This window comes from Apteryx mantelli, chromosome 1, assembly GCF_036417845.1.
Source record: "Apteryx mantelli isolate bAptMan1 chromosome 1, bAptMan1.hap1, whole genome shotgun sequence".
NCBI lineage: Eukaryota > Metazoa > Chordata > Aves > Apterygiformes > Apterygidae > Apteryx > Apteryx mantelli.
The window spans coordinates 217948282-217970069 of NC_089978.1; the positions used below are offsets into that span (position 1 = coordinate 217948282).

The 21788-nt window shown below is 45.1% G+C and overlaps 1 protein-coding gene across 1 annotated transcript in view; it reads left to right on the forward strand.

Moving 5' to 3' along the window:
* The first annotated feature begins 243 nt into the window (after nt 1-243).
* SFMBT2 (Scm like with four mbt domains 2) overlaps nt 244-21788 on the forward strand; it is a 97894-nt gene continuing 76349 nt past the window's right edge. The window contains exons 1-3 of the mRNA XM_067289986.1: nt 244-349; nt 7805-7899; nt 10392-10632. Of these exons, the coding sequence (XP_067146087.1) occupies nt 244-349; nt 7805-7899; nt 10392-10632 (442 nt within the window). The remainder of the gene's footprint in view (nt 350-7804; nt 7900-10391; nt 10633-21788) is intronic.

The window sequence follows — 21788 nt, forward strand, 5'->3', positions numbered from 1 at the left end:
TTACTTCACCTTGGAGGAAGCGTTGGTGAATGTTTGAAGTGTTCCACATTGTAGAAAGAGCAGGACTGAAGGGTTATGATCAAAATGCAGGAAAACTTGAAATCTATTAGGAATGGCTGAGGGAATGGGTTGGTTTAGGTAGAAAAGGTCACTCATGATTTCTTTTTCTTTTCATTTAGCTTGTCCTCTAGGAAGTCCCTGCTGCAGGATGAATTAGCAAGGGAAGGACTCTTCCTCTGAAAAATGGAGACAAGGGCGTCTTTCATCGCCAACATGCAAGAGACCCAGCATCTCTCCCCGGAGAAGGGTCAGAGCCCGGCCAATGGCAACAGGGAGCAGTTTGATTCAGGTGGGTTCTTCTCTGTGCCCAGTGGTCACCTCCACAGTTACAGCACTTCGACTGACTGTCTGTAGGGGTGGGGACAGCCAGTTCAGCAGTGGAGCGTGGATGGAGGCTGTATGCCTTTATGGATTTTTTTTGAGTCATATGAATTGGACTGTGTTCCGCATCATGGAGCACTCGTGTGGGTCCCTGGTTGATGGGTTGGGAAATTTGAGCTTTTCTTCTTTTGGATATCTTTTACAGGAAATGTTAACTTCTAAAAATTTAAATAAAAAATAATAGGAAATCTTGTCCCCCCTCCCCATTTTATTTTTTTGGACTTTTATGGTTAAAGAGAAGAAATGAATATTCAGAAATTACAATATTTCCCCTCCATTTTGACCCTTCATCATCATTTCCTGTAGAATTTTTTTTTTTTTTTTTTTTTCCTCTGGAGTGTTTCAGATGAGGAGACTTCACAGACATGCCCAGCCAGGAGAGCTGGTTGTGCATTGTCCATGTGCTCCTGGGTATAACTGAACACTCTGCAAAGCTCTGAGGTGGGGACCTAAAGGCTTAAGGTATTCAGTTGGCTAAATTTTGGCATCTTCACATTAGATGTAGAAGAGTCACCAAAGCTTCCATTTAGGATCAATGGAGAGAAATAGATAATGTGGTTCCTCTCATCCTAATGCTCAGCTCCAAAATGGAGCAGGCAAATCTCAGTGTAAAAGTACCAGTTTCTCTCCACTGACTGAAAAGGGACTGGTGGGCAGCTGCCTTGGATGCAAGCATCCAGGTTGTAGTTATCTAAAGCTAAATGAGATGAATCTTGTCCCATGGGATTCCTCCTTTGGCATGACATTTGCCTCTGGGCCCATTGGGGTCCTACTGAAAAGCTCAGGGTCGGGTTGACCATTGCTTGTGTTGCCTTTTTAGATGTCAGTATGGCTCTAAATGACTGGAGAAAATCACAGGCTATAGGTGGGCTGTTTTTATATAAGAATGAGGTATCTGTTTTTTTGTTTATTAGTACCTAGGAAGGCGAGTGGTGTAATACTGGTTGGCGGTGGTCTGGCACTTAGGGTGCCTGCATTGAATTCCCACTCCTTCCTCACATGTACCCCATGGCATGGACTGAGCGACCAGCTTTTCTGTGTGTGTGTTTGTGAGGCTTCCTTGCCTAGGAGTCAGATAATTAAAGATATGGAAGCCCCTCAATATAGATTTACAAAGAGATCTATATGCCTAATTTTCACAGAAACCAAAGGGATTTAAGTACATAAATACTCCTTGGGGCCTGGCTGCTAACTTCCAGTGATTTCTGCTGGAATTGGGTGATTTAACTTCCAATATCGAGTCTTAACGGGAGGAGACTGCATCTTCAGTTGAAGTTGCACATTATGGTCAGAGCTGACTTGCTGTCTTTCTGATGCCAAAATGGGAGGCCCCTCTTTCTGCTATCTCTTCTCTTGCTCCGTCTCTGCTGCTCATCGGACCTCGTGCTGACTCAGTCCAACTCACTCACTCAGCAGAGAGCTAATCCAGGAAAAAAAGTGAGTAATTTTCTGCCAGCTTTGTGAGTTGACCTGGCTGAGCATAGGGTCCTGTGAGTACCAGAGCTGGAGTAAAAGATGATGTGCTGGAGAGGAATGGGACCTCTCCTGGTGGCAGTGAGTTGTTAGTTTGGCTCAGCTGTAACCTATAACTTCGTCCTTGCTGCGTGTTTGCGCAGGAGAGCTCAGCTGATGAGCTTGGGGAGCACAAGACTGAGCAATCGGTACTGAGCCATTACTCTGTACAGAAGGGTTCATCTTCGCATGGCAGTGCTTGTCTTGGTCCTCATATGCTTGAACTTTTTTCCAGAAATCTTTTAATTTCTGTAAAAGGGATTGTTGACAAAAGGATCCCGAGCTGTGAATGGCAGATGAAAGTCTTCGCTTGCAGATGGGCCTCCTGTCCTGGAGAGTGGTGGGGGCTTGGAGTGCAGGCTTGGGAGCCTCAAGCAGTTTGTGGATGTGGCCCTGATTTTTTTTTTTTTAAAGGTTGCGTTTTTTTCCCCCAAGAACATCTGTTGAAGGAACCATGTACACACAATTTTAAAAAGCCTTCAGGACTGGCTAAAGTCTGCATCCATGGAAATCGGTGCCCTCGCCGGCGGTGAATCGCTGATTAAATGTTCCTCAAATACGACAGCAGCAGTGCTACGGTGACTCCACTTTGCTTTCAGAGTCTTTTGCACCTTTTGTCTCAGATGGTGCTGTTTGTGCTTTATTGTTCATTGCTGTGAAGTCCCCTGCAAAGCTGTCTGTTTGGTCCGCTCCTTACCGCTTCTCACTCAGCATCTTAGAAATTTGGCTGCCCACCCTTCAGTTTCTTCACTTCTCATAGTCATTTGCTGACTCAGTGATTTTCCTGTTTCCTTGGACAATGGGGATCTTCCTTGTTAGAAAGATACGAAAAGCTTTTGGATTTTCGCCGTGTTCACTAACAAGTTGGGGGTGAAGAAGAGGGGAAAGAAGGGGAGGGGAAAAAAAAAAAAGGCAATGTGAGACCATGCCATGATTGAACTACAAGCTCCGGTCTGGACAGTGATGTTGCCCATAAGCTCTTTAGGGTGAGGATGGGCCCGTTTTGTACTGCCCCTTGCGCAGTGGAAGTGGTGGGGACACTCTTATATTGCCTTGGATAAGTACGTAAATATTGTTCTGAGTTCCCTTAAAGCTGTGAAAGAGAAAGAGGCCCCCTTCCAAAGAGTGACTCTTAGAGATGACAACTGAGGGTCATCTTAAGTTAAAAGTCTGAATCTGGAGCTGTGGCATCTTAAAACGCCTTAAAAAGCTTAGTCTTCTGATGCTGCTTGTATCGCCAGTGGAAAGAGATGCACCTCCAGAGAGCGAGTCACCTCGTTTTAACATGGATACCTCATTACCTTTGCATTGAATTGCCTTCTGGAGTTGCCTGCTTCTCCCCACTGAGCTTAAAGCAAGCTAAGCCTGGTGGGAGCAGAGGGGAGCATCTAAATCCTGGTTGCCTTCAAGAGGCAAACCCCTCTCACGAGATGAGATTCATATCCCCTAATTCAGACATGTCTGGAGTAGACACTTGAGGCCTGATCCGGTTGCTGCTGGATCCATTTATATTCATGGGACAGGTAGGATGAGATTCATTTAGCTGACTGTAGGTGTCTGTTCTGGAGCAGGAGGACCTAGCCTGTGACTCCTAAATTTTTTTTAGGGTATGTGGACCTTGGTGACTCTCCCAAGGCCATGCAGGGGGTTTGTGGTTGATCAGGGTTCCCCCCAAGTCCTCGCTTAGCGTGCTAACCACCAGACCACCATCACCTTTCAGTTTTTTGTTCACTGACAAAGTCATGAATGTATCCAATGACTTTAAATAAGTAAAGCCAAATGGCATAGCGATTTGCCACAAATGCTCCAATTTTGAAAGATGTTCTCCTTCAGGCAAGCCTGGGAAAAATCTATGCATTTGGAACAACAGGTTGTGGGTCTTTTATCCCCCTTATTTCCTGTAGCTGCCCATCCTGAGAGGTTGATGACAGCTGGAATAGTTGCATTTTTATAGTGATAATGCACAGAGGATCGCAGAGCACTTTAAAACCATTGAGAGGCTCACAGGTAATGACTTGTTGATTTTTATTTGCCAGCCTAGGCTTGTTTATACAACACCGTATTGTAGGCTAGCCAGGCTTGACTGTTTCATTAAAAAAGAGCACTGGGCCTAAGCACCAATAATTGGAAAAGGAACTGATATGTAAAATAGGCCTAATGCCAAATTTGTCATCTCGCAGGGAGCTCTGTGAAATTCTGGCACCTGGGGCTTTGCAGCTCTCCAGCAAAGCCAGGACTTTGTTCTTGGAGCGCGTGACTTGAGATTTGATGAATGGATTGGCTTTGTGATCACCGTTCCTTGAGTGGGCACAATCATTGTCGTCGTGTATTAGAGACTTTGCGTTTAGATACCTGCCTTTTAATCTGGGGATCTCCAGACACTTGAGAGAGATCAGCAAGAGGTATCCTCCGCTCCTCAGTAGTAGGGCTTTTTTGATCGATTAGGGGGTTTGTGTACAGTCCTGTTCCATACCCTGATAGGGTTGGGAGCATACCACCAGATCTAGACCTTGGGCTGATCTGATCCCTGGGCCACACTGTCTCTGCTCCGCATGGTCCCACTGCAAGATTTTTAGAAGGGAGCAGAATCCATAAAAATGATTTGAGAAACTTAGAGTCCCTTCCAAATCCTTTGTGATAAAATGAAGCAAAATAAAACACTGATGCCATGATAAATGAGTTCTCTGACATTATTTTTACAGACCTTGTAAAAGTAATTTCCTGATAAAGTCTGCTGATAAAACACTGTAGAGGAGCCAGATTTGTGATGTGTCAGGCAGAAATGGATTGACAGCGAATGAAGCCTGCAGCTCTCTGCTGTGGGGAGAGCACTTGCTCTGCCTCCCTCTGGGGTCCTGAAGCCTCTTTATTTGGATTTAGAAAGGAGAGATCTGGGGGATTTTTAAAAACAAATGTTATTTGTGAGTTTTGCCAGATTGGATGTGAACATGCTACATATGAACGGATGTGCCAGCAATGTCCAGTTGGCCTCTGGCACAGACTGGGGCTGTTTCGGGTTCAGTACCTGATCTCTGCTTTCCCCTTTTCCTTTTCTTTTACATCCTATCTGGAAGCAGCAGGGCCAGTGACTCTGTGGTGGTATGCCATGTGGCGGGGTAGGTCATGATCTCATTTATAGTCTGTTAGCACTGCACCAGAATGGGTAATAAGAAGGGTAGGTGGGCTTGTTGCATCCATTACTAACATCTGTAATGCTAACATAACTAACTTTCTGTTGCCAAATTCTGGAGAAAATACTGTCACCCTGGAGACATTGCTCCTTACAAGGGCTGGAGATTATATACTTATTATTTAAAAATCCCTTGGATTGTCTTCTGGGAAGGAATCATTTCCACAGAAAGCTAGAAGAAAGAGAGATACTTGTCTAGACTCGCCCAGCAGATTAGAGCAAAAAGCAGGAATGAAAAGCGTGAAAATACATGGAGCATCAAGGGCTGAGGGAAATGTCTAGTGCCCTAAAGTGGAGCAGCTGAGGAGGGAAGATAGAGCCCAGAGCTGACTTGGAGATGTCCTGTCCAAGTCAGATGTCCTGACCTGGAGATGTCCTTGGGGATGTTGAGCAGCCCAACCCAACATCATAGAGCAGATGGGTGCATCAGTAAGGAGAAACTGGGCAAAGGGGATCCATTACCAAGGAGGAAAGCCTCCAAAACCTGCAGCTACGCAGGCTCTGGATTGCCCTGAGGGCGGGTGGCATTTTGTTGTACTGGTAGCGTGTGGAAGACATTTGTAGTTACAGCTTTTTGCCTTTTGCTTTTCACATCAGATGCTGCCTCTTCTCCACAGAAATATTAAGGACTATAGTCAAGTAGCTTAAATTCCTAAGACTTTGCCAGCAGAGAACTAGGTACTTCTCAGGGATCCAGAAGAGCTATGGGAGGTGAAAAGGGAGGTTCTGATTGAGGAGTTAACTAATGAGAGTCAGCAGGCAACAGCTGACACAGAGACTGGGGTTTAGGTTGCTGGAATGTGGCATTGAAATACCTGTCTCTGGCTCCCTGAACTTCAGCGACGTTTGGTTACTGACTTTTAGTGGGGCTGGGATTGGTTCTGCTCGGGATAGAAAGTTGCTTATGCACAGGAGTAATTTTAAGCCTGGGATGAGTGGCCTCCTCCCCATCTCTGCCTGTCTACTTCTGGGCTACCATGCTTTATTTTAGAGGCTAAGCTTTTGAAATCTCTGGATCTGGTGCTTCTCTAAAACATTAACTCCACAGAGTTATAGATTTTTAAGCCTGCAGGATTGCCCTGATCATCTAAGCTGCTTGCCCACCTGCTCGATACAGATGAGGGAAACTCTTAGTAATTTTTGCACCAAGCCCCTGCCTTGTGACTAAGCTGGGAGTTGTCTTTCAGTCAGAAAATGAACAAACCCTTCATTCTGGTTTGACTATTTTAAATGATGTAGCTTCTGTCATGCCTGGAATTTTTTGTTATGATTGTAAGAAATAAAACCAAACCTATCCTTTACTTCTGTGTTGATTTTGCCTATTTTCAGACTGTAGTCACGGGCATGGGTTATTTCTTGTCCTACTGAGCCGGAGAGTCATAAGAGTACCCATCTTGTCACTGGAGTAAATGCTGATTTACATCTTCATATTTAAGAAGGCTAATTGAGTTTATGGCAAGGAATCAGACCTTAGTCTTGATACAGCAGTGTGCAAAGTGTTTAACAGTGGTGATGGCTCAGTGCTCCTCCTTGAACTCCCAGACAGATCTTTACCCTCTGCCAGCTCTGTCTCGAAAACCCTCCTCTGATATACTTTTTTTCCCTCGCATGTATACGTCTGGCTCCATGGGCAGCAAATAAAACCTATTTCTTCCCCTTTTAATAATGAGAGATTCCCATTGCACAATATAATTTTCTGGCTCTGAAAACCGGAGACCTGTAGCAATAATTGCAATAAATTAACCCTGCCGTTTTCTTCATAAAACTGTCTGGGGAGGTTTCTTAATTCAGTTTGTCATGAGTCACTTTAATTACATCATGACCGCACTGATGAATGTTTGGGCAGGTAAGGGTCTCACCGAGTTTGCCTGATAAATGCTTATTGCAAAGGGCTCATTGCTAGACTGTAAATATTTTTGCTCTGGGGATGAAACCGAGGTTTGCGAGATTGCCTGGAAACAAAATGAAAACAATCGGATTTGGCTGATTTTTCTGTAAGTGAAAGAAGATTTATTTTTAATTACTGTGTGTGTTTCCGCAATGCTCTGAGGTCTATGCTCCACTCCGCTTGGTGTGGGTATATAACAGAAAGTAGTAATGTCAGTCCTTCTCCGTGGGGCAGGATCGGGGCAATGGGGAGGAGGTTTGATACAGAGCCCCAAATCTGCTGAGGACGGGGGACAACGGGGCAAAGACAAGAGCAGGGCGCAAGAAGGCAGCCGCGGTCTGGTGAACGGCGCTGGGGGTTTTTTTTGGGAGGCAGCTGTAATTAGCACTCATGGAGGACCCCTGTTTGTGGCATGAACATGGTCATTGCACCCTGGGACAGCTGACAGGCAGCCAGGTGCCTTGTGGCGAGAGAATCGCCAAATGAAAAGCACAAGAGCACAAGCGCCTTCTGCAGTAGGACAGAGCTTGTTCCCCTACTGCTGTGAAAGCAGAGTCGTTTCTGGTCTGGAAATGTTGGCCGCTAAAGTCGCATAATCTCCTGAAAATATAATGAGAGCCAGTCAAACTAAGCACAGATCTTAAAAACGAGCTCTCTATTTTCTAGTTGCTATTCTTACCCTCAACATGTCATTGCAACTTTTGCCTTCTTTGGCTATGTGGTGGTTTGCTTTTCCTTTCATTATACCTTTTTTTTCCCCCCCTTTTGAGCAGATGAGGGCTCAAGCATTGAGGACACAGACTTCAACTGGGACGAATTCCTGGAGGAAACCGGGGCCAGCGCTGCTCCCCACACCTCGTTCAAACACGTATGTACTTTGTTGATGCCTTGTGAGCTCTGCGCACGTTCCTTCTTCTTGTTTTCAGGGGGATCCTGGGCACAAATCAAAGTGGGGACTGACCATTTCAGGGAGATGGGGAGAAGTCAGCCCTTTGTGCTTCTCTGGTGGCTTCATCCCAAAACCTGCTAAAATCGCTGTCCTGCATCTTACTGAAATCCTGCCTCTTCCCTTTCCATGTGCAATGGTTTTCAGTGGGAAGACCTAGGCTGCCATCACAGTGTTCACCTGCTGCTTGTGCTGAAGACAGCTGTGAGCTGCCTAGGTTGAATGCTACATCGTGCAGAGCTGTGTGCCTTTGGCACAACCTGCTGGGAATGAGGCCAAGCTCTGCACAGCGATTGTGCTGCCAGCCCTCTGGCTCATCTTCAGTGGACTTGAGGTGTCTGCACCGGCCACATTCACAACTCGAAGGTCTATATCTATCCTACCTCTGTTTCTCATTCAAATTTTCCATCTCTGAGGGATTATATTGCACTCCCCTTGCTTATGCTGAACTCCCTGTGTTCTCCTCCTCTGTTTCTCCTTCTCTATTTTTATTTATTGCTATCCATCCCAAACCAGAGATCTGTCTCAGGAGAGTGTCCTATTCCTCTAGAGCTGCCCTCTTGATGCATGACTTACTCCTTAGCCGGGTCACTCCGCACTAGAGTCCAGCACTGCCTGTAGGGAAACTGTCTCTCAGCCTGCTGCTCAGAGATGCTCTCTCAGGAGCGTGGGAACCAGGTACCTGGGCAGATGATACCCTTCCTGGGTGAACATAGCTCACACAGACCATGAGTCCTGGAAATGCCATGGTAGTTACAGCACCGTCTGCAACTCTGGTCTGTGTTAGCACAAGAATATTGAAAGTCCCTGAAATCCTTGCTGACCAAGAAGATCGGAGACATCCTTTGAAGAAGGGAATCTGCTTCCAAGCAGAGCCCATCACAGTCGAGGATGTTGTTGTTTGGGACCAGTTGCCCCATCCACAACCAATTATTTAACCTCTTCTAGTCAGTCCCACTTGCCTGCTGTCCATATCTTGCCTTCTCCACCTTCAGCCTTCACCTGAGGACGTGAGACAGGATTGAGACCTACACATGAGCTCTTCTTCAATGTAGACAAGGGTGTGCATCTGTGGCCACATCAGTAGGGCGATGTTTTTACAACTTGCAGGAGGAGAAAGGAGGAAGACTACAAATAAACACTTATCGTGGATTATTTTTAAGGATACTTGGAATAACAAGACCTTACCTTTTGACTAAGTAAACCAGGAAATGTCGCAGACATTCCTCAGTCCAGTCATTGGTGCTGATGGAGGTACCTGTATAAGCAAAGGCAGGTGGAGTGTTGTAACCTGCCGATAACAAATGAGTTTGGCCTGGCAGCACTGAGGCTGTTGTAAGCTGGAGTGGGGTGAGTGAGGAAGGAATACTGACATCCCAGAGGAGCTCAGTTTTCTCTCTGCAATTTGGCATTCCTGGTCTAAGAAGTCCTAGGGTGGCCAAGCAGGCTATAAAATATTAAACTTTGTGAGCAAAAGTGGCATTTTAACCTGCTGTTTAAATGAGAACTTAATCAGAGACATACTTAGGACCAGATTTTAGAATCTCTCTGGTTTCAGTGGGAGATAAGGTACTCTAGAAACCTCTGAGAGCCTGTCCCTTAGCATCTCACAGGAGGTTGCAGGCAATGTTTTGGATGGACTTCTGAAGACAAGGCTGGCACCTGAACTACTGGACAGGCTCCCACCTCTTCTTTATCAACAACAGCTAGAGATGTCCCACCAGCTCTTGGAAGATAAGTTAAGGCCTGCTATGTGCATATCTGTAGGGTTTAACAGCAGTTCCTACAGGGTCCTGGAAGAGATGCACTGGCATCTCCAGTGTCCTTGGGCAAGTTACCTGTGACTTATCACTGCTGAGCTAAATGGGAGTGACATCTCCATCCGATGGCAAGGCAGCGGCCTGAACCCATGAGTGCGAATTGGTTGCAAACTGATGCTTGTCAAAACTCAAAAGGTGCTTCAGTGTTGCTATTTGACTAATTATTATACCTGGTCCTAACTCCTAGAGGTGCTCAGTGCCTGCCCTTGCACGTGTCCTGTTATTTGCCTGATGGAGCTGTGCAGTAATAAAAGTAACCTCCCTTGGGTCATACTTCACCTTTCTCCTCATCTGTAGTGAGACTTATGATGCTTAGGCATGTACCAGCCCTCTCTCAGATGTAGTACACCTAAGGTTACTGCTGCTGATGCCCATTTGGAGCATACGGGACCTTGCATCATAGGGAGATGTACCAGTGAAGTAGCAATGGTCCTGCCCAGAGAGGTTGCCAGGGAAGTGGTTGGATTAAGGATCACAACAAACTCAAGGCCTACCCCAAATCTGCTTTTTATGGGCAGTATTATCTTGCTTGTCTAGGGAGGGTTCTCCCTGCAAAGGAGAAAAAGTAACACCATGGCTTTCTCATTTTGTAAGGTTGAAATCAGCCTTCAAAGCAGTTTCCAACCAGGAATGAAATTAGAAGTGGCCAACAAGAGCAATCCGGACACATATTGGGTAGCTACGATCATTACAACATGTGGACAGCTCTTACTGCTTCGTTACTGTGGCTATGGAGATGACCGCAGGGCAGATTTCTGGTGTGACGTGATGACAGCGGATCTTCACCCCGTTGGCTGGTGTACACAGAATAACAAGGTCCTGATGCCTCCAGATGGTGAGTTCTGCGCATTTTGTGAGGGTCGTGCTCTAGTATTGGTCTGATGATTAAACTCCAGACTTCCAGTCAATCTGGAATGGGTCAATCTCCAGAGCCTCAACTGGTGTTGGGTGATGCAACTCCACTGATGTTGTACAGCAGCTCAGGGTCGGGTGTGTGCCGGTCAGTGGATGATTCAGTCAATCTAGAACAGGAGTTTTTGCCCTGCTTGCTAAGAACAGAAGTTTCTGGAGGAAGCTGTCTTAGTAAGGAAATGTCAAATTGTAAAAACGGTGATTTTCAGCTAGGGAAAAAAAATTGTCCTGTAGTTTTAGAGTGGAAGGACCAAATTCTTGTTTATTCTAGTTCATTCTCACTCAGATCAGTTTGGATGTAACCAAAATCAGAATTTGGCCATGCACTCAAACTCTTCAAAAGTTTTGTTCTGAAAGTTAAAAACCTTCCACTGCCAGATTCTTGCAGCTTTTAATTCCGGTGGTAGATACACAGATTAAAGCCAGCAAGATTTGATCGACATTGATTAGGGCACATTGTGATTGTCAGCTCTTAGATGCACAGAAGCTGAAGGCAAAAGCTGTAGATTAGTGGCCCACGTGGAACAGTTTCTTTAAAAAATATGTTTTGGTTCCCAGCATATAAGAAAAATGGCATCTAAAAATGGCTATTGCCTCTGTACACCCAGTTTCTTGAAGGTCTGGGAAGCAAGAGATGAATATTTAGCCTCCAGCTTGTAAATGCGTTTAAGAAAAGCCTCGTTTAAGGATTCTGCTGCTAAAGTCATCCTTTTACTTTCTGTTACACGTGACCATTGAGAAAAGTGTATGTGCTGTTTGTGTCATGCATGATTTCTCCTGGTTTCACCTCGGTTTCTGCTGAAACGTGCTGTCGGGACAGTCTTTGCTTGAGTCGGGGCTGAAAGACTCATTCCTGCCTTGCATATGCTGCACTCTGAGTTAAACTGTTATCTCTGGGCTTCTTCTGATCTGACTGTGTCTTCTGAATAAACAGAGATTTGACTGCCTAAAAAGGAGAGTGAAAAAAAAAGAAAGTCTTTAAGATAGATATGGCTGAGAAATCTGTTGGCTTAGCACTAGTAAATCAAGCTAACGTGAGAGGGGTGAGATTATTTTTCTTTTATTGGTCTCTTAAACTACCTTTCATTACGTGGATTGTAATCAATGTTGCCAGAAAGTGTACAATGCGGTAAACTAAAGCTCAAAATGCCAGGGCCAAGGGGTGAGAGATTTTATTGACTGTTGTAATAGAAAATAATGATCGTTTTATAACCGGAGGCAACTGCTTTTCATGGAAATGTTGGAATCTGCTCTTTGGGTTGTGGCGACTTTCATGTGAGCTGTCTTGCTCGAGTGACTGCAAATGTGCAGTGCGTCATACATCCGTTCTCCTCGAGCCAGGTGGTGCAGCTGTGCCAGGGTGGACCCTAAATTTGGGCAACTGCCTTGTTCTCCCCCCCCCCCCCCCCCTTCACAATGAATAAACTTTATTGAATAGGTCTTAGTATAGTTTTCAGAAAAAGCAAATTAACTTAAATGTCCAAGTTGCAATTTCAGAAGAGATTTAAGGATACAAGAGCTTAAGTTGTGTTTGGGAATGAGGTGTCTAAAAATGCCCGGGAGGATCTGAGCCTTTAGAACTTCTCTCTCACTTGTGAAAAGATAGAGGTCCCAAATGTGTTACCCACGGGTGTTTGCCTGTTGGGTTCAGCCCTGGGGTCCAAGCTCCAAGAACGTTGCTCCCGTTTGGGCTCCTCAGTGAAGAACCTGGTTTTCAGAAGTGCCCCTTGTCTGCTGTAGGGAAAACTGGGCTCAGGCCAGTTTTTAAAAGTTGATTAGGAGTACTAGACTTGTTGTACCCACACGTCTGAAGTTGCTCCCGTGGTTAATTGCTTTGCTGCTCAGTGAATGTGTCTCCTCTTGAGGCAAACTTCATTGCAGTCCAGAGTTTTATCCGGTGAGGACTGCAGGATCAGACCTTGCATTGCTACAGGAGGAAGTGCTGTTTTACACAAACTCCACCGAAATGTCTTGCCTTTAGCGTTACGCACTGTTTTGTTGCCAAACCTTTGGAAGAACTGAAAGCCAGCTCCAAGTTAACGTGGGTTTCCAAGGGCCTGATTCTGCACAGCTCAATCGCAGCGAGGATATCTGTTGGCTAACGAATGCAAGACCAGACCGCTACATGCAAACAGCATGGCCAGGGCCAGTTAGCTGTCATTAAGATTTGATTTTAATCAGGAGTTGAAGGCTCTGGTTAATAAGCAGATCTGCGCAGAGGAACTTGTGTACTGGCAGGATACCAGCAGCGGGACAGCGCTTTGTTTCTGCTTGCGAATCAGATAGGATTGATCGGCGCTAGTCTTATAAATACGATGCCAGACAACACTGCTGCAAAATGATCGGGCGACGACTTTCATTAGATGGGAGAGAGCTTGGGGAAAAAAAAAACAACAACAACAACAAAGCCCCTGTTCAGTTTATCAAATCAATGGAGCTTGATTTAATGTTCAGCACAGAGAGAGCTTTCAAGGGGCAGCTGCCAAATAATTATTGTTTATGATCCTAATATAAGGAAGTCATTTAATTTACAGACTGTTGCATTATTATTTATGGGGTGACGTTAGTATTGCATCATGGTGCCTGCGAGTATAATGTCAAGTCATGTTATGTCCCTACCATGACATTATGGTGCAACAGGACTGGGGGCCAAATACTCCAGTTTGCAGTAAATGCATTGGCTTATGAAAGGACGGTGTGAGTGCATGTGTGCCTGCGTGCTTCACCCTCCACCTCCCTTCCCTGCGTGAAATCAAAGGAGTAAAATTGTAGTTACTGCAAGCTTTGCCATTAATTATATTTTTCTCATTACAAATCGGTGTGTAATTTGAATTGCAAACTCAACTATCCTGGCAGAATAGATCTGTTTACCATTCAAAGCAAAATGAAAATTATTTAAATTAGTTAATATAGAACTCATTTGAATGAATTGGATGTTTATTCATGAACCATCTTGAGGAAAGTGTGAAGCTGTCCTTATGGTCTGTAGCTTTGGCACGGATCAGTTCTAAAGTCACGTCCTGGGACAGAGGTTTCTTTTTATTGCATATTAACCATGGGTGTAGACCAGTGGGTAGCTACTACCTGATGTGGCTTAGTGTGAATTTTTTCTCCTTTCTGTTGAGGCCCTTCAGTGGCAATTCCTGTGAGGAAAGGCAGCCTGATTCAAAGTTCATCGGCTGTGGTGGTAACGTGGGATTTGGCTTCTGCGCTGTACGGGTGGGGTGTGACCTAGGCTTTCCATCAGTTAGTTAAAATCTTCTCATTATTTTGGCTTATGTGGGAACAGGGACAGCCTTTATTGCCTTGTGTGTCTTACCCGAGCACCATCCTCCTCTTCAGCACAGAACAGAGGCGGTTGTTTTTCAACAGCCATCATCCCCTGAGACATGTTACCCATTGAGCATTGCAAATTTGCAGCTAACTAAACTTTCCCTTACTAGCAATTCCTTTAGTCATGAAAGGGCAAGAGGTCTCTTGCCTCCTTTGGCCAGTTATCCGCACGTGCTGTTTTCCTTTGATGACAGTTGGGTTCGTGGAGACGTTCTCCATTGGAGAGAAGAGCAGCGTGGAGGACCTGACAAGCGTAGTAGCTAAATTATGCATCGTGAAACACGCAGGGAGCAGGAGCATCTCTTGATTGACACGTGGGTGTTTTTGTACAGATTGCCAGTTTACAGCTGAGCCAACAGAGCAGAATCTCTGCTGGCACTATCTTAACGCATTCTGGGAGGCACCAAAGACATCGGACGACGAGATGGTTGTGCACACTTCTAATTGCCGTGGCAGTTTTGCTTCAATGGTATTGACAGATCGAAATTTAGCTTGGGCATTGCCTTGCGCAAATCCACCCAAAGATCTCAAGGCTGCTGGCAGTGCATGTGCGGAGGTGGAAGGGCATGGAGATGTAAAGACATATGGAAAACCAGGTCCATGTTCTGATGCTACAGGGAGGTGGTGCAGATGGTAAAACCTCAGAGCACCATCTCTCCTCAAATTCTGCGATCAGCATATCAATCAGACACTGATTACGTGCGGAAAGCAGCCTTTGCTTCTCAGTTACCCCTGTATAAGGAGAATTAACACTCAGATCCCTGATCCTGGGACGTAATGAGTCCCTCCTGCATGGTGCTGAGCTCCATCAAGAGCCCAGTATGTCATTAAGAGTTGTAGACATAAAGCATTTTGGGTACTCAAACTTTCTGTGAAGGCAAACATCATCATATGCTCATGATTTAAAATAGCTAAAGATTGTCACCATCTTTCTACATAACTTGTGACTGATTAATTTTGAACTTAGATCCAGGCTGAAGGAAAGAAGTTCACTCATGCCAAGTGCTGGACCTGATTCTGAGCTGTGCGTGAGTGAAAAATCAGACTTGTGCTATAGCAAACTGGGTTGCCTAGAATGAAAACCATATTCCCATTTAACTTGACATCTCTCACTATGACCCAGCCTACCTGAGTCTGCTGTGGAGTAGCCTGGAGGTCTAATTAAAGATTCTAGGTTTCAAACAGGAGTCTTTAACTGCCCCCTTTTTTTCCTTTCTCTTTTTCTTTTTTTGAGGCCATACCCATAAAGATTACTGCTATCTTAAATCTTTTCCAAGGCTAAATTGTGCTCTTTGAGATCACTGCTATAAGTGAGGGGAGAAGCGGATCTAGTTGGCCACATCAAAACTTAGGGCATGAAAACTCCTTGGTTTCCGCATAATCTGAAGCTGGTCTGCTGTGTTGCATAGTGTGTTTGTGTGCAAAATATGAGATAGATGAACAGATAGATTAAAAAAAAAAAGTTAATCCCATGGTAGGAGGCACCGTTTGGCTTTCTGAAATGAAGCAACCAGATCTCGCCCACCTCTGGAGCTGCTCTCTTAGAAGATGTGATCATCAATGTATTTTAACCAAAACCAACTTTCCCTTGTTTCTTTTCCTTCTCCTGCCTCCTGGTAATCTCATGCCCCAGGAAATAAAATTTTAACTGTGTTTGCAGCGCTCTAATTATAATGCAGGTAGAGGGATCAAATAGTGTGCACTTCTGCTTTTGGCTTTGAGGAGTTGGCTTGCCTCCATCGGCTTATCTGAGATGACTTTGCTTTTCTACCAGTGTAATTGAAAGCAGATTTGGCCCTGGTTTAGCTCTTTCACTGGCGTCTTACCTGAAATATTACTTCCTAAGAGCTTGAGGCTGGAGAAAATCAGTAGGCATGCACTGAGTTTATACTGGTTTACATCAGCTAAGAACCGGACCCCTGAGCCAAGTAAAATGAAACTCGGAAATCTTCTTTGGCAGGTTGTACTGCCAAATGCTGTAGATGTTGCTAAAGTATTATACAGCTTTTTTTTTTTTTTCCTTTTTTATCTTCGTTGCCTAATCCTTATCCTCTTTGCCATCAAAACCAAGTTTAGACTAACCTAATGTAAATAGATTGTAGGATTTCTTTATTTTAAACACTGCAAATGACTCCTAGTACAGTATTTTATGTGTGCTTTTCAAGTCTACTTTAGCAGAGTATTAATTATGCAGGGGTGACGTTAGCATAAATAACTAGTCAGCAAATAAATGTCAAATATTCTATTAGCATAGTAGGCAGCTTTATGCATTGGCACAGAACATTTAGCAGATTATTCTTAATGAGCATATAAAAAAATAGCTTTTTTTTTTTTCTTTCCCTGAGGTCTTCTAATGATTGCAGAGGGGAAGAGAAGAGAGGAAGGAAAAACAGCACCAGACTTGGAGACTTGGCTGAGGAGCGTGGGGTGTTTGGGTTGCAGTTTGCCCTAGCAGGAGCAGTGTCAGTTTGGCTCCGTTGGCTCTTGGGAGCTTGCAGCAGCTGGAAATTGCTGGGGTGTATCGTGGCTTGGCATCTCTGCCCATCCCCAAGCAGCCCCTTGCAGGGGCATGAAAAATAAAAATATTTTCATTACAGCACCCACGGGAGTTTTTTCCTTCCCCTCCTCGGCATGACTCAGGTGGCTGAGTATGTGACGTGAAAATTCAAGGGTTTAGCCCATTTCTTGCGCAGCGTCAGGGTGATGTTGTCTTTCTCAGGGAAAGCGGTCTTTTTACTGCTGCGCAAAACTGCAAATCTTTCGCACGTGGTGCTGGCTTTGGGTACTTTCAAGAGACTTAATTTTGCCAAGTGAGGCGCTTTGGGGATAGACTGGCTATAACGGACCCCCGTGTGTCTTTTGGGAATGTCACTGAGCTACTGTGCAGATGTGGCACAGCACGGCCGGGGGACAGGCCTTGCAAAACACTTAAGTAGGATGCTTTATTAAATGCCATGTTTTTTAGCATCGTTGGTTCCACTGGACCTAAAGTTGAGCGTTTTTGAGTTTTTTGTACGGCTTTTCAGGTCTAGAGGTGCAGTTGCAGAGAGCTTTGCAGGGATGAGGTGCTGGCTGCTCTGTAAGGCAGGCTTGAAAGTAAATGATATATCCTGGTATATTGGATGTGAGGCTCGGATGAAGAAATGGGAGTGGGAAATGGGAGGCGTCCGTGGCTTGAGCCTTAGCTGGGACCGTGAGGAATGATGGAGGCTATCAAGGGGAAAGTCTAACCCTCTACTTTGTTTTCATCAATATGCTCCATTTAAAGAAAAAATCTTCCCCCCCCCCCCCAAAAAAAAGCCAGAACAGCTATTTCTGGGATCAAGCCCCCAAATATTGGCTTGAATCACTGCGGTGCCTCATGGTATTCATACACGGCGCTGTCCCCTCCTTGTGCTTTTGCTTGGGTTAGACTCTCTTCCTGCAAGGTGCTGGGCTCTCTGTGTGGGGACACCCCGAGATGTCTTCTCCTCGGTGGCCCGTGAGATGCTGTTGCGCTTAAATGACCTGGTCCCTGCCGAGGAACCGGTGTGTGAAAACCCACAGGACGGTTTGGGTTTTCAGCAAAAAAAAGTCCGAAGCTTGAACACAAAGTAGGCTCTGCTTATCAAAGGAAAGAAAAGAACCCACTTTAATCAAAACCTAATTTTCCACCAAGAAGCAGTTTCAGCAGAAACCTTTCCAGCAAGCTTAGTTTCCAGGGACAACGACATCTGCTTATGTTATATTTGTATTTATTTATTCTCGCCAACAAATGGAGGAAGGGAAACAGGGGCAGGCCTGCCAGGGCGGCCCGTGGCCCGACAAGGGAGGGTGCACGCCGTGGCCATCGGACCACGCAGGACCCTGCGCCGCACCGACACTGCTCGCTTTGCACCCATCTTGAGCTGCCTTTATATTGCTCAAGATTTTATGGGGAAATTAAGCTTGGCCCACACCCAATTAGATATCAGTGCAATATAGGTGACTGTTTCACTGATGCAATTTGCCCTGCACGGTCCTAGTGCAGATCCTGTTTGTTTTTTTTCCCCCCACTCTTATGGATTAAAAAATACTTTGACCCCTGTTTCTAACTACAGCCTCTTCTCATTTCTGTGCAAGCTATGTAGTCAGTAAAACTATAGTAAAACTATATTAGGGGGTTTTATAGCTAACGCTGAGGATGCTATAACCCTGTTTATGCTAGTCTGTTATTACGCCAGCTTGGAGCATGGGTTTGGTCCCGAGGCTGGCCGATGGCCAAGAGGGGGTTCAAGAAAGGGTTTCGCTGATGGAGTGAGTTTTGATAACAAACGGCTTGTGCATACTGAGTAGTAAAATGAGTGCCCTTGCAGACTGCTTTTGGTTTTCTTGGATGGATGTCTGTCCTGGGACAGTTAGGGTGTCTTTGGGCCCTTCCCCAAGGGAAGGGAAACCTCTAGGCGCACGTCTTCTAGCTGGCGTGACTCTTGTTTCCCCGTATTGCTACTGGCGCGTGGTGCCTTCCCGTACAAGCGCATGACTTTGCCATTTTTGTTAGCGCTCCGTTAACCAGGCGCGAGGTTTAAGCCTATGGCATTTCAGCCAGGCGCATTCCCTTGCCATAAACTTTAGCAATCCCGAGTGGCTGCATTGCACTGTGATGCCGATGGTGTCGGAGCATCGCCTTTCCGAGCACCGAGCAGAGCTGAGGGATGTTTCTGGTGGGAACAGGTTCAAACTTCCCCGCTGCCGCCTTGGCTCTCCCTCTGCCAGCGCCGGTGGCTCTTCGCCCTGCGCTTTGCCTTTGCCCCCCGGCCAGCAGCAACGTGGTGAAACGGCAGTGTGCTTTGCAGCACTGTAGCAGTCCGTATTGGGTGATGCAGGGAGAGCTGAACTATTTGAATTGCAACTATCCTATTATTAATTGCAGCTATTAAAATTAAAGAAGCAGCACCTTGCGTACAAGCAATAGTGGAACTGAGGATCAGGCTTATCATGATGGAAACTCAAAGCCAAACCCCTTTTATAAACAGTCTGGAGGGGAGGTAGGAGGGGGAGAAAGGAAAAGCAGTGATTTTCCTGGACCATGACAAGTTATAAATATATCCTGAGTGAAACCAATAGTGTGTGGCTTTATGAAAGATTTAATGAATAAATATTTCATGCCCACATGGTGCTTCTTCAGTAACACGTGCTGTCAGTAAAAAGCAATAAACAAAGAACCTCCTTCAGGGTTTGTTTGGGCTTTTAAATTAAACTAATTTAATCAACTTTTTCAGTCAAGCTTGATATTAGTTCATTTCTGTACACAGTGCTGTACTTGGATCTGTTTGTTTTCTCCTGATACCTGTTCTCCTGTTGGGAAGGTGCTTGAATACCAAAGTAAGAATGATTAGATCCATCCCGCTTGTATGGTGCGAGTCTGTGTTTCCAGGGTCTGATTTTTCTCGTGGTCCTACAGCTCGAGGAGGCAGCCGCCCTTTGTCGTGCTGGGTGGCAGCCCTATGTGTTGGTCATGCCCCGGGTGAGGTTTTTTGTTATCCGGTGGGGAGATGGGTTGAGTCTCTGAGCTGGGTTGCCATACATATTTAGGAGGTTGAAGCTCCTTATGCTCCTGCCTGGGCTATCAACAACCTTGGGGCTCGGGCATGCTAAGGTGATTGCTTCATGGTTGGCTTTCATAACAGGTAGCTGGGACGACATCAGGAAATCTCTTAACTCTGTGCTCTCCATCTTTGCAATACTTAGAAAATCCATGGCAACCTGATTTTTAACTTGGGAAGAGTGGGACTATGGCTAATTGATTCTTCCAGAGCTGAGCTGGGCAAATGAAGAGCAAGTAAGACACAGTAAAGAGATAAAACCAAGGATGCCCAGGGGAGTGAAGCTAACTTTGGGAAAGCATCTGAGAGTGGAGCTTCTCAACGAGCTGAGGTTTAGCTCAGATTTGGACAATCTCTTGTGCCTTTGCCAGGGATGGTATTTTTTTTCATTTTGTTCAACAGGTGCATGGAGTGGGACATTTCTCAGCTGCTTTTCCCTCAAAGGAGTAAAAATTCAGTTTTGTTGACATCCACTGATCTGGAACTACTTGTTTTTGTAGTAAGCAGCCTTGAGAACTGAAACTTATCCCTCTGGGCTGGATGAAGTAGGTCTCCATGGGCTTGTGCCACATTCTGGGCTGTGATGAAGAAGAGGGTTGGCATCAGTAACCGAGGAAGCTTTGATTGTCCAAATCCATGTAGTCTTGTATTTTTATTTTTATTTTTTTTTAAGGTTAATTGTTAGGTGCTGCTGGGTATCTGTGAGATTATGTGTGTAATGATCAAAGCCCAAGCCCTTTGCACAGCAAAAATGTTTAACTTCTAATAAAAGTGATGGACCGGGAGCAAAACCACTCGCAGTAGTGCTGAGCTGCAGTAGTTGACAGATCTAGATCCAAGTGTTGGTAGGACTGAATTCTGCTGAGATTCCCAAACTCTGGTAAGAAAAGCCTATTTTGAAGGGACCCTAGCTCAGTTCAGGATGCTCAGAGAGTCTGAGATGAGCAGCTGAGACCTGCAGCTTCTCTTTCTGCTGCTCACAATTCTGGTCACAGTGCAAGGGATAATACTGCAGCCATTAGTGTGACTAAACCACCTGACATTTAGAAAAAGTTGTGCTGGAGGAACAAAGATATGTAACGAAAAGAGTAATCACAGTGCAAGGCCAGACTGTGAATGAGAAGCTATATTTCCAAGGAAATATCTGAAGAAAAGGTTGGGAGCAGACATCAAGCTTTTCTGTGGCAGGCGGCTTCCTGAGTGTCCTCATTCTTTAGCAGCAGATGGGTTTGGGTGGATTTTCAGCAGGTGCTGAGTAACAGTTCTCTGAAAATCAGGTACCTTTGAGACCACTTCAGCTAAAATGTCCCTTTGAAGAACATAGCCAAAAATCTTTACATTCATTGTACAAACAGCAAAATCCTCACCCCAAGACATTCAAGTGTTAAAGGAAGAAAGGATATCAGTTATTTTAAAGTCCTGATGAGGCTCCTAAATAAAAGTTTGGATGCAGAAAGGGCAAGTTTTGGGAGTACTGGCTCTGGGGCTCTGTGTTGAGTCATCAGTTGACATCATCCCGCTGTCTGGTGCAAACTGTATAAATACAGAACAAAATGTAAAACAGTCCAGAATCTGTTCACTGTAAAGTAGAAGGCTTTCAACCCTGTTTGGAGACTTGGTGAGTTGTCATCGAGAAGACTGCCACATCCATAGTCAAGAAAAGCCCTGCAAGGTGTGTGCCTCATTCATGACACTGTAGGTCTCCACACCTGGAATATCCAGCGGTGCCTGCTGTGAGTTGTTGCACACTTTTGGGGACATGTGCTCCGAAGCTGTGGAGCTGGAAAGCCCTGAAACCATAGAAAAATGGGAAAACTGGCCTAACAGCCTAATAGTGAATGCAGACCACTCTTCTTCGACATGGTCAGCTGAACTAATGTCCAGGTGAATGGTTTTTTATAGTGTTCTTTAAAAATAATAATTGAGAAATTCTAAATGGTCATTTCTGGTAATTGCTTATATTCCCTTTCCCTAGTTGTCTATAATTTCCCCCAGAGGAGTTTTGGAATGGAAATACCATCTCAACTGCAAGATGCCTAGTCTTAACTAGGTAGTTAATGCAGGATATAATAAGTAAAGCATCCACAGACTCTTAAATAATCACCATTAGAGACATCTGCACGGGCATAAAAACCCCTGTCATCCATATTCTAACCTAGGCGTAGTTTTAGGGCTATATATC